Below are 13,208 nucleotides of genomic sequence, written 5' to 3'. Positions count from 1 at the left end.
CTACAGTTCTAGGGGAATCCGAAGCCCTCTTCTGACCTCCATGGCATTGCACAACATGGGTGCACTCACATACATGCAGGCAATACACTCATACACATAAAATAAAAAATAATAAAATATTTTTAAAAAAAGAAATGAGGAGTCTTAGATTGTCCCACAGGTCACAGAATGCCAATTCCCGATCCTGACCAGTGGCTCCCTACAGAACAGCACACAGGACCAATGTAGCTCTGTGTGGGGGACAAGGCAGGGACCTGTTTCAGAGGTTTTGTTTGAGACCCCTAGTAATGCAGGGAGGACTGTTTCTTCCCTTTGATTTGCAGTCAGTGCATGTGAAAGAGTCTTTCAGTACTTCAGGCTCTGACTCTTGAGGATTCAAACACTGACATCCTCAGGGATGTCTGCAAATGGCCAGGGACCCTGACTGGCACTATGTTGGAAAGCAATGGACTTGGCAGCATCAGGGTACTCAACCCAGTCATTCCTCCAGGACAAAAGGCACAGAGAAGAGAAAGGAAACATACTTCCTCCTACACTCCTGGGAAAATGCCAACGTCTCCTTTAGCCTCCTACCTGAAATGCCATGGGGCATCTAGAAGGTCTGCTTCCAGTTTTATCACCTATTACCCCCTGATATGACTTTCAGGATCTACCTAAAGAAACATACTTCTTGGGCTAGAGAGAGGGATCAGCAGTTAAGAGCACTGGCTGCTCTTGCAGAGGACCCAGGTTCAGTTCCCAGCATCCACATGGCAGGTAACAACTATCCATAACTCCAGTTCCAAGGGATCCGACCTCTTCTGACCACTGCAGGCACTGCATAACAGGGGTGTACCCACATACATGTAGGCAACACACTCATACACAAGTAGCCATGTGGAAGGACGCTTTTGTACTCTGCTTACTATGACCAAGAAGTGGAAGCAAAGGCTAAATAAAATGTCACGTCTCTGTTACACCACTGAGCCATGAAGTGATGAGGCTACAGTTCCCATAGATGAAGAGCTGTTAATCCCCAAAATATATAAAGAACTCCTGAATCTGGGGCTGGAGAGACAGCTCAGTGGTTAAGAGCACTTGCTGCTCTTGAAGAAGACTCAAGTTTGGTCCCACTGCCCATGTTGGGTGGCTCACAAGTGCCTGTAACTCCAGCTCCAGGGGATCCAATACCCTCTTCTGGCCTCCACAGGTATCCATATACACATAGTATATATGCACATATACACATTTTTTTTTATTTAAAAGAAAAACTGGCCAGGAGGGGTGCCGCACACCTTTAATCCCAGCAGAGACAGGCAGGGAGAGCTCTGTGAGATCGAGACCAGCCTGGTCTACATAGAAGTTCCAGGTCAGCTGGGGCTACCGTAGGAGACCTTGTCTCAAAAAGACCCAAAAACAAACAAAAACCCTCCTAAACCTAACAACTACAAAAATGCCCAAACAACCCAACTCAAGGACAAGCAGAGGGCTTGACCGACCATTTCTCCAGGGAAGATACTGGCCAATAGGCAAAGGAAGAGCTGCTGGAGCTCACATTACTCATCAGGGGAATGCCAACTTCAAGACAGCACTTCATGCCCACTGGGAGAGCTGCTATCAAGAAGAGAGAACAAGCACACCAGGAGGTAGGCAGAAACAGTGCAGGCTCTGTGGACGTGGTGTAGTGCTCCTCTAGAAACTAAGTGAAGAAATTAGAAACAACAAAGGGCCTGCAAGATGTCTCTGAAGATAAAAGTATTTGCTGCCAAGCCTGACAACCTGAGTTCAATCCATAGGCTCCACATGGTAGAAGGACAGAATTGACACCTGCAAATTGTCTTCTGACTACTACACATGGCACATACATGCATACACACACACACACACACAAAATACCTAAATACTGTTGAAAAATGTTTATAAAGAAACTAAATGGTAGAGACTCCGACATATGTTTGTGCACTAATGGACCCAGAGAAGCACTATTCACAGTAGTCAAAAGGCAAAAACAATGCCAATTGACTAATCAGTGAATGGATAGCCCCCAACACACACACACACACACACACACACACAGACACACACACACACACACACACAGGAATGTTATTAGTCTTAAAAACAGAAGAAATTCTGATACATGTAACATAGATGAACCTTGAGCCATTATAAGTAAAATAAATCAGTCATAGAGAGACAAATGTATGATTCCACCATACAAAGTGCATAGACATGCAGTAGCCTATGACTAAACAAGGTGTGGGCAAGCTTATATAGGCAGAAAAGACAGCAGCTTCCTAGGGCTGAAGACAGGAGAATGGGAGTAGTATTTAACGAGTGCAGAGCTTCACGTATGATGAATAACTCTGCAAATGCGTGGTGCAACTGTGGGGCTGCGTGTGGAGTTCAGTGGGAAAGTGCCTGCCTACTGTGTACAAGGCCCTAGGTTTGATCTCCAGAACTGAGAGAAAGGGTGGGGGAGGGAAGAAGGGGAGAGAGAAGGGGGGGAGGGAGGGAGAGACAGAGAGAGAGAGAGGAAAGAACAGAGAATACTTAATGCTACAGAGTTAAACATTTAAAAATGGTTAAAATTGGGGCTGGACATGGTGGTACATGCCTTTAATCCAGTACTCGGGAGGTAGAGGCAGGTGTATCTCTGTGAGTTTAAGGCCAACATAATCTACATAGAGAGTTCCAGGCCAGTCAGAGCTGCTCAGTTGGAACTTGTTTCAAAATAAAGTGGTAAGTTTTATGTTATGGATATTTTACTCTAAGTTTTAAAAAATCAAAAAATCTGCAAAGGGGGGATGGAAAGAGGTCTCAGTGGGTAAGACCACTGGTTGCTCTAGCAGAGGACTTGGGTTCAGTTCCCAGAACCAACATGGAGGCTAAAAACCACTTGAAATTCCAGTTCCATGTCTGGCACCCTCTTCTGGACTCCATAAGCACTGTACTCACATGCAAATACCTACACACATCCACATAAATAAAAATTTTAATGGGCAAAAGGCCTGAGCAGGCAATTCACAGAAGATAAAATGTATCAGGCCAATAACTTCACACCACTAAAAAGAGAATAAAATATAACTAAATGTACATAAATGAAAAGTTCACTAATGTATATTACATAATTTAGTTATGAAAACTCTATATAATTGCAATGAGTATACAGAAATACATTTAAATGCACAGAAAATTGTATACTTAAATGGGGAAATTGGTCATACATTACTTGTATTACTGAAGATTCTTTCCTTCCTCCCTTTTGCAGTGCTATGGATTGAACCCAGGGTCTTATGCAGGGTCTAGGTAAGTGCTCTACCACCGAGCTACATCCCCAGCTCTAAAGACTATTTCTCTTTTTAAAAAAATATTTTATTTAGGGACTGGAGAGATGGCTCAGCAGTCCAGAGCACTGACTGCTCTTGCAAAGGACCCGGGTTCAATTCCCAGCACCCACATGATGGCTATGAACCATCCTTAACTCCAGTTCCAGGGGAATCTGAAACCCTCTTCCAACCTCTGCAGCATTGCATGACACGGGTGCACTCACATACATTCAGACAATACACTCATAAAATAAAAATAATAAATAAAAATATTTTATTTATTATTTTTAGTTTATGTGTATGGGTGTACTGCCTGCATGTATGTTTTAAGTGTACCTGTGTTGTGCAATGCCCACAGAGGTCAAAAGAGGGTGTCAGATCCCTTGGAAACATGGATGGTTGTTAGCTGTCATGTGGGTACTGGGGATTGAACCCGGGGCCTCTGGAAGAATAGCAAGTGCTTTTAACCACTGAGGAATCTCTCCAACCCCCTATTTTTCTTTTCAAAAAATATATTATTTATTATTTTTATTTTATGTGTATGAGAGTATTGCCTGCATGTATTTGAGTGTACCCATGTCATACAATGCAGCGGAGGTCAGAAGAGGGCTTCAGATTCCCCTGGAACTGGAGTTAAGGACGGTTCATAGCCGCCCTGTGGGTGCTGGGAATGGAACCTGGGTCCTCTGCAAGAGCAGTCAGTGCTCTTAACTGCTGAGCCATCTCTCCAGTCCCTTCTCTCTCTCTCTCTCTTTTTTTTAAAGATTTATTTTTAATTCTGTGTGCATGAGTGCAGTGCCTGAAGGGGCCAGAAGAGGGCATCAAATCTCTTGAAGCTGGAGTTACAGGTGATTGTCACTGGATGGGAACCAAACTCCAGTCCTCCAAGAGAGCAGAAAACTCTGAGCTTCTAAGCCAACTCTCCAGTTCCCTAAAGACTATTTCTAAGAAACAAACTAGGAAAGGCCAAGAAGCAGAGCAGAAGAGGGAACCTGTGGTCCAGGACGGTTTTCTTACCAAACATGGGTCATGTGTGTCAGCAGTGAGGGGAGTGCTAAGGTCAAGGTTAGGACAAGGCTGAAACCTCCTTCATACTACCCCATGCAGACACCCCAGCTGTTTGCAATCTGTGAAATGTTTTTTAGAACAGGGTAGTAAAGGAAATAACTTTCAAATGTCTTATGCAAAACAGCAGGCCTGTTTTATAAAGATTTCTGTGTCTAAGATCCTATGCCCAAACCTCAATGAGGTAACTTCAGCTGTGTTTTCTGTGTTGTATGTGTGGTATATGTTTGTGTGCACTTGTATATATAGGTGCGCATGCCCGTGGACACCAGAGGTTGGTGTCAAATGTCTTCCTTTATCACTCTCCACCATATTTTTTGGGACAAAGGCCCTCACTGAACCTGGAGCTCACCAGCTAGCTAAACTGGCTGAGTCCCCAGGATCCCTGTCTCCACCTCCCAGTGCTGGGATTATAGGTGTGCACACTGACCCAGAGTTTGATGTGGGTGCTGGGATCTGAACTCAGGGCAAGTTCTCTACTGAGCCAACTCCCCAGGCCCCTAGCTGTGTACTTTTTAAAAATATATTTTATTTATTATTTTTTATTTTATGTGTATGAGTGTATTGCCTGCACGTATGTGAGTGCATCCATGTCGTGCAATGCCACAGAGGTCAGAAGAGGGCTTCGGACTCCCCCGGAACTGGAGTTAAGGACAGTTCGTAGCCGCCATATGGGTGCCGAGAATCGAACCCAGGTCTTCTGCAAGAGCTGAGGCCATCTCTCCAGCTCCAGCTGAATACTTTTTAAATCTGTTTTTTATTCTGCTGTGAGAGTAATATATGCTACTGTGGAAGGAAGCAGTGTAGTTCTTTTTAAAATGTTTTTAAAATTATGAGTAACTGCACAATAACAAAACAGTCACTGCCAACACTAGCCCTTTTTCTACCCAGCCTTTGGAAGTTCTTACCTGCTGAAATCACATCACATTTTCCACCCTGGTCTTTTAAACTTAACATTATCATCATCTCTGACCTTTCCCAAATTAAAAACAAACTGTTAAAAAAAGTGGCCCTATATGCCTGCATGACCACATGCCACTGGTTGCTTCATTTTTGGTCAGATGTAAATGCCCTTAAATTTTCTGCTTTTTGCCATTTCAGGTGAGTGCTAAAGATCTCTGTCATACATCATGTGACATGCAGATGTTAACAGGTGCTACCAAGGATGGTTTTATAGTGGAAAACCGACTCAAAAGTGAAATTGGGGCCTGGAGTAGTGACACACACCTTTAATCCCAGCACTTGGGAGGCAGAGGCAGGTGGATTTCTGTGAGGTCAAGGCCAGCCTGGTCTATAGCAAGTTCCACCCTAGCTGGGGCTATAGGAAGATCCTGCCTCAAAAAAGAAAAATAATAAAATAAATAAAAATGAAATTGGATTAGGTGACTTCAAATCCTTCCCCAAAAGGCTGGAGAGATAGCCCAGCAGTTCAGAGCACTTGCTGCTCTTTCAAAGTTTGGTTCCCAGCACCCATGTTGGATGGTTCACAACCACCTGTAACTCCCGCTCCAAGGGATCCAACATCCTCTTCTGACCTCCTCAGGCACCCCTTCCCTGCCACACACACATGGGATAAATTCACATAGACATACACTCATAAATTAAGAAGAGAAAAAAACTTTCACATTTTCCCCAGACAAAACAAACTGACTCTCCAAATCCAGGATAGTACTCAGCTGCTCCCAAGCTCCTTTGTCCCTAGAACCCTGTTTTCCTGACTTGTGTGGTTACTGTAGGCATCTCTAACTGCTGCCATCAGACAGGCCTGTAGACATGAGATTACCAGCCAGATGGTACTTGACATGCTGCAAGGCCTCACCAGGCAGTTTCAAAGCACTTTCCAGAAAGGTTACACTAAGATCCTCCCCCACTGGCAGTGTGTGGGTGCTCTGTCCAACTGCCAGGACTGGGAATTGGCTTTATTTTCGCTGACAGGCCAAAACACAAAACAAAACAAAACAAAACAAAACCCAGACAAACCCAAGGACCATTACTTTTGTTTCTTTGATGATAGTTCAGCTAAACACTATAGGACTAAATCATTTCTTTTGTCAATGATCTTATTTCTTAGATTAAATATATTCTTCTTTTCAACTTCAATAATTAAAGTTCTCATGTGGTAGTGGGCTTTTTTCCTTTAAAAGCTGCTATTAATTGGAGTTGGGTTTCATTTTTGTTTTTTCTTTTTTGAGACAGGGTCTTATTAGGTAGCCCCAGCTGGCCTAGAGCTCTGTATGTAGACTAGGCTGGTCACCAAATAGAGATCCACTTGCCTCTGCCTCCCAAGTGCTAGGATTAAAGGTGTGCCCAGCTTTAAACTGGCAATTTTAAAAATAAATGGTTCCATCATCTTTGATTTTAAAAAAATCTGGGGCCAGTGAGATGGGTCAACAAGTAAGGGCACTTGCCACCAAGCCTCAGAATCTGAGTTCAATCACCAAGATTCACATAGTAGAAGAGAAAGCTCTCCTCTGACCTCCACACATATACTGTGTGTGTGCACGTGCGCACACACACACACACACACAAGTAATTAAAAAATATTTTAAAATCTGATTATATCTACTGGGTTTTTAGTAGGCTTTTGTCCCTTGAATGTATCTTCTACAAAAAGGCTGTCAGGTCTTTCTTTGCCTGTCACCTGGACTTTGAAAGTGTGAAGAGTCCCCTTTAAGTTTCCACTGTACCTTTAAGGAGGTTCAGCAGTGTCAAGGACAAGTACTGGTGTGGGGGGGGCTCCTGCTGGTCCCTGGTGTACTGGGTGGTGAACTCTTCCAGCCACTTGATGAATGCAGGGCAGGCAGACAGGCCCTGCAGCAGCGAGTTCATGAAGCAGGTATTTCCTAAGTTGACAAGGCCAGGCACAAGCCCTAAAAAAAGTGGGGGGAAGAGGAGAACAGTCATCACACTGGACCAACTTCCTTTTCTCTCCCATCTGGGACCCAAAGTCTCTGCACTGGGGTCTTCGGTTTGGAATTCTGATGTGAGAAGGTCTTATGCACAGAGGTCTGGACACTGGGCACTCGATCTATGCCCAAGCCTGGTTCTGCTCCTGTAGACAGTAAGCTGTGGGAGGAAAGGCCTTTGTCCCTTGCTCTTTTTAAAACCCTTCAAGTATCTGGCACAGATATTAAACAGACAAAAACAATGAGCATCTTCCATTCTCTCCCTCCTCTCCTCGCTCTCTCTTCTTTAGAAAAGTACTGTTTCCCAGAACAGACATTGTGCTGTTGTTCCCCCAGGATGATGCTTCTGTTCTATCACAGTCAGTGAGAATCACCACTCTACAATTCTCATCAGTCTTTCTGCAACAGAATCCAACAAAGATTGGGTCTCTATGGGGCCAAGGCAAGCCCCGAGCTCAAGATTGTGCTATTCAGCCCCCTGAGTACTGGGATTAGAGGTGTGTGCTACCACACATAGTTTAGATAACCTCTGAATATGAAAGTTTTCCAACACATGAGAGAATACGCAATGAATGTTATCACAACTATTCCCACCTTTAACAATGAACCAATTTTGCAATAAAAATGTAACAGATTTTGCTCCCTCCTCTCTCTCCCCCCTTTCTTTCCTTCTCTCTCCCTCCCTCCTTTCCTGTCTCTCTCCTCTCCCTCCCTCCTCTCTCTCTCTCTTCCACCCTTTCCCTCTCACCACTAAATTCTTAATGCTAGGTAAAGATACATTTACAGAAGAGGCATTTAAAAAACAGGGATAACACTTGAAACATTTACTGGTTATGAACAGCTACTCAGAGAAAGCACATACCTGTGACATCACCAGTCAGCTGCACTATGAAAGCACAACTGCATACTGATGAGAATGCTCAGACAATCCAGCCACTTCAAAAGCATAACTACAAAGCATGTTTATTTTGTTTTTGTTTTTTTGTTTTTTTTATTTAGATAGGGTCTTGTTTATGTAGCCCTGGCTGGCCTGGTACTCACTATAGCCCCAGGATGGCCTCAAATTCACGGCAATCCTCTTGCCCCAGCCTCCTGAGTGCTGGAATTAGAGGCACCAGACCAGCACAAGGTATGTCTTAAATTCAAGTAGAGGAAGGCATTGAAACAGAAACCCTCTTACTATGGGGACCAGGTAAAAGCATGGTCTCAAAAACTGAAGTTCTCACTTGGAAGACACGGGACAGGAAGCAGCCTCTCCCGGCCTTCTCTGCTTTCAGACACAGGGGGTTTGACTCATGTCCACAAAACTGCAGTGGCAGGGCCAGCTCTTACCTTTTCTTCGCTTCTTTCTTTCCGTAATAGGACCCCAGATAACATAGATTCCTGCTGCAAGAGCAGCAGCAATTCCCCCTATAACGCCCCAGTTCTTCATGACTTTGTATCTGAAAGAGAAAAGACAGTAGGGCGGGGCACAGATGCTGGTAAGGAGTGACATTTTGTCAAAACAACCTACCAACCACTGAACTTTAACCCTAAGGAAATACAACTTTCGTGAAAACAGGATGTTTAAGCCTAAGATCTAAAATCTAAGAAAGCACAATGCTCTACAAGCTCTGTTTCAAGGGTGAAGCTGGAGTTTCCCTACTCTTGTCTCTTGCGCTGCAACCACACTGGCCACCATGGCAGCCAGAGCTCCAACCCCAGGGCCTTTGCACTGCTATACCCTCAGCTGGGAATGCTCTTCCCCTGGATCACAGCTTGGCTGCTTCTCCCCCTTTCCTTTTCAAATCAGCCTACCCTGAGTACATTCCTGCACACCTTCACTCACTCATACTTCTTGTTTACCTCACACTTACCACCTTCTAACAAAAATCCACTTGCTCACTGTGTTTGCCCTCTGCCTTCCTCCACTGGAATGGGGCCTGCTTTTCCTCTGAGGTAGGTTTTAAAAGATCTGCTTCTATTTCACTTACTGATACATCCTAAGTGTCTAAATCATGTCTGGAACACAGTGAGTGTACAACTATATTTAATGAATTGAACAATGGACAAATACATAGAAATGGACCTGTGTGTGTTACTGGGTCTCAAACCTAGGATCTTTCCCATGCTTAGCAAGTACTCACTGAACTACAACCTCAACCCCATTCCCCTTTTTTCTTTTTCATGTGTATGGATACGGAGTGCACATGTGTGTATGCATGTTCTCATGAGTGTGGGTGCCTATGTGTGAGAGTGTTCGCTGGGGTTCTCAACAGCCACTCTCCACCTTATTCATTAAAGCAGAATCTCTCACTTGAACCCAGTGATCACCAATCCAGCTAGTCTGGCTGGCCAGCTTGCCCTGGGATCCTCTGTCTCTGCCCTCTCAGTGTTGGAGTATGCAGGGCCACCCCACATTTACATGGGCTCTGGGGATCTGATCCCAGTCCTCATGCTTGCTAGTTGTACAGCAAGCACGTTAAGTGCTAAGCCATCTGCCCAGCTCCCTCCCCTTTTATTTTATTGATGTTTTGGGATGGAGTCTCTCTCCCAAAGTTCCCAAGTTCTTCAGGCTGGCCTTGAGTTCACGCTGTAGCCCAGACTGGCTTGGAACTCACAGTCCTGCCTCAGACTCCTGAACAGACAGAGCTGCAGCACCAGCCCTCACTCTGGAAATGGAGTTCTCTTTTAGAATATCAATGCAACAGAGGCTGGAGAGATGGCTCAGCGGTTAAAAACATTGGCTGCTCTTGCAGAGGACCGAGTTCAAATCCCAGCACCCACATGGTAGCTAACAACTGTCCACATCTCCAGTTCAGGGACTCTGACGCCCTCTTCTGTCTTCTGTAGGAACTGCATGACATGGGTACACTTACACGCATACATAAAAAAATTTATATTTAAACATTAAAAAGGAATATTAATACAACAGAAGATCTTCTGGATATTTATAAAATTGAGGATTTTTCATTCCAGGCTTGTTGTGAACACCAACACCATTCTTTTACTACAAATAAGAAAACTACACCATTTATTTAAAATAGCATTTTATACACAGTTCCTTATCTCCATCAAATGAGGCAAATCATATATAACTGTAATATATACCTGCATATGTTACATGTGTACATGTGTGTGATACATTCTTCCCCAATATTTGAATTGTGTAAATATTGATCTCGGCTCAATAAGCATCCACTCATAGAGCAGTCACTAGGAATAACAGTCACTGTTATACAACAATCAGCATTGTTCTATTGTCACAGATAACAAATAAATACTGTCACTAATAACAAATTTTAAATAAATCTTTATTCTTCCAGAACAGAGTCTATAGAATGTACCCTGGGCAGACCCTGGAACTGCATTCCTCTACAAAAATGACATCAGGAAGTGAGTTGGGGAGCCTGGGAGTGAGGACCTACAGAACGGCGCCACTGGACTGGATAGCCACTGAGGGCTTGAAGCATGATAACAAACTCTTCAGACCTACTCCAGTCCCTGAGGAAGCCAACCAGAGCAACAGGTCCTAATCACTTAGGGTGAGCAGTGGGGGTATGGTGCTTGTGCGAAACCCTGGGGCCCTTGAGAGAACAGGCGAGAGAGATAGAGACAGTGACAGGACTGGGGACGGAGACAGGGGCCCTACGTTTTCACAGGACTGGGCACCTTTAACAGATTGAGGGGCTTTCTTTGACAGTTTAGGGGTTAGCACAGGTGTTTATTCACACTAAGAAGGTTTGGGACACAGAAGTAAGACTTCTTAGCACAACGGGTCGGGGAGGATGACAGGCTTAAGAGTACCGACAAAGTGGGGACCGGGATGTTTGCAGGCCTGGGACACTTTAAAAGATTGTGTGAACCCCTGCAGGCCTGGGGAAACTGAGGAAGCACCAGGTCCAGGATTGAGTGGGGAGGTCTTACGAGCCTGGAGGGCACTGTGAGGGCTGTGGGCCTTGATAATTCGGGACCTGGACTGGGGAGCCCTGGAAATCCGGGGACACTAGCAGGACACGGCAGTGGCGGGGGCGGGGGGCACTGTCAGGCGTGGAAGTGAAGACAGAATAGGGGCTGGTGCAGGAATAGAGGTTCCGCCGGGTCTGTCGCACCTCCCAGCTCAGGGCCATGACCTCCCCACCCTCAGGAGAGCAGGTGGGGAAGGGCCGCGCAGGCCCCGGCCCCCGCCGCCCCGCCCCCCAGCTCACCTGACGGCCGCCCCGGTGCGAAGGAAGCGTTGGATGGCCTTGTCAGCCGCCGTCCTCGCCGCCTGGGCTCGGGAACTCAGCATCGCGGCCGCTCCACAGGCCAGCCGCCGCCCACGCTGGCCCGCCGCAGCCTGATGGAGGGCTTGGGAGGCTCCGGAGGTTCCTGAGGCTCCCGAGGCGGCGGAACCCGCGGCCACAGCCCCGCCTCCTAGGGGGAAGGTAAGAAGGAGGACACACTCCCGTCCCGACCGGAAGTGGCTCCTGCCGGAGAGCAGTAGGCGACGAACAACCGGTCCGCTTTTCCTTTTCCCTTGGCAGCCTGCATTGGTTGCTAAGGGAGGCCCAGCAGCCCAGACGCCATCAGAGGTTGAAAGTTTTCAGATTTTGCCCAGGCTTCGTTCACGAGTGCAGACACTCCGCTTTCAGGAGAGATCCTGGGTCATCTTTCAGTGTGGAGAGGGAGGTCTCCGCCCGGAAGTGGGGTCAGCACTCTTGTTACCTGATTTTGAATTTAGGTTTGCGCGCGCGCGTGCGCGCGTGCGCGTGTGCGTGTGTGTGTGTGTGTGTGTGTGTGTGTGTGTGTGTGTGCGCGCGCGCGCGCAGGTCAGAGGACAACCTGTGAGAGTCGGTACTCCCCTTCCACTCTGTCGGTTTCAAGAATCAAATTCAAGTCTTCACGGTTGGCGGCAAGGGCCTTTACCTGCTGGGCGGACTCGCCGACCCGTTTCATGTATTTTGGTAAGGGTCTAGTTTAGAACTCGTGTTCTTGCCTGAGATCTTCCGGCCGTGCAAGGATTACAGGCATGCACTACCACACCCAGCTGCCACCATTATTGCCATCTGGATATAAATAGGTTGCTGATTGTAGAGGAAGAGCCTTTAAAGGTGGACCATCTCAATCTTCATCAAATAGAGAAATTGAGGTCTTAAATAAAAGCCACCAAATTTACTGCTTACTTGACTAAGGTCATGTTGCTAAACACTGTGATATTGTTCACATCGAATCTCCTCCACAGCAACCTTAATAGTATGTTTAAACTTTCAGGAAACCCAAGAAATTTAGCGAAGTATTATAGTTAAGAATTTGACATAACTAAGCTGGAATGGAGTTTGTGGTCAAGTCTAGGGCTCTAGAATAGCTCTGTCCACTAGGAATAGAACAGGGCACTGTGCTGATAATTTTTAATTGTCTTAAAAATTGAATTGTCTAATAGTCACATTAAAATACAAAGTAGAGGTGAAATCAATTTTTTATTTTTTATTGTCTTTTTTGAGACAGGGTCTCCTTGCAGCCCTGGTTGTCCTGGAACTCACTAGGTAGACCAGGCTGGCCTCAGACTCACAGAGATTTGCCTGCTTCTGCCTCCCAAGTGCTGGGTTTAAAGGTATGCACCACTACACCAGGCTGAGTGAAATTAATTTTAACAATACATTTTAAGTTGGGTGTGGTGAGTCACGCCTGTAACCCCAGCACCAGGGTGGGGGGGGCACACTAAAGAAGGATTAGGAGTACCAGAGACCCTGTCTCAAAAAACAAGAGCAAAATAAAACTCAAAGCAATGTATTTTTCTTGCCCCATATATCCAAAATGTCATTTCTATTTAAAACAGTTGCATTTTGCTTGGTTTGAGACAGAAGGTCATGTAGCACAGACTAGTCTGGAATTTACTATGTAGCCAAACTTGAACTTCTGATCCTCCTGCCTCTACCTCCTGAGTGCTGGGATTACAGGCATGGATCAC

At 45.6% G+C, this 13,208-nt stretch overlaps 1 protein-coding gene across 1 annotated transcript in view; it reads right to left on the bottom strand.

Annotated features, from left to right (window-relative positions):
* The window catches only part of Usp30 (ubiquitin specific peptidase 30), a 55,249-nt gene extending 43,572 nt beyond the window's left edge, over positions 1-11,677 (bottom strand). Inside the window, exons 1-3 of the mRNA XM_008848960.2 lie at positions 11,467-11,677; positions 8,612-8,721; positions 7,061-7,243 (exon numbers count right to left, since the gene is read on the bottom strand). Coding sequence (XP_008847182.1) covers positions 7,061-7,243; positions 8,612-8,721; positions 11,467-11,549 — 376 coding nt within the window. The 5' untranslated portion in view covers positions 11,550-11,677. The remainder of the gene's footprint in view (positions 1-7,060; positions 7,244-8,611; positions 8,722-11,466) is intronic.
* Between the last annotated feature and the right edge of the window lie 1,531 nt (positions 11,678-13,208).

The sequence above is a fragment of the Nannospalax galili genome, unplaced genomic scaffold (assembly GCF_000622305.1).
Source record: "Nannospalax galili isolate Female #2095 unplaced genomic scaffold, S.galili_v1.0 scaffold103, whole genome shotgun sequence".
In the NCBI taxonomy this organism is placed as follows: domain Eukaryota; kingdom Metazoa; phylum Chordata; class Mammalia; order Rodentia; family Spalacidae; genus Nannospalax; species Nannospalax galili.
This window is presented reverse-complemented; position numbering and strand designations above follow the sequence as displayed.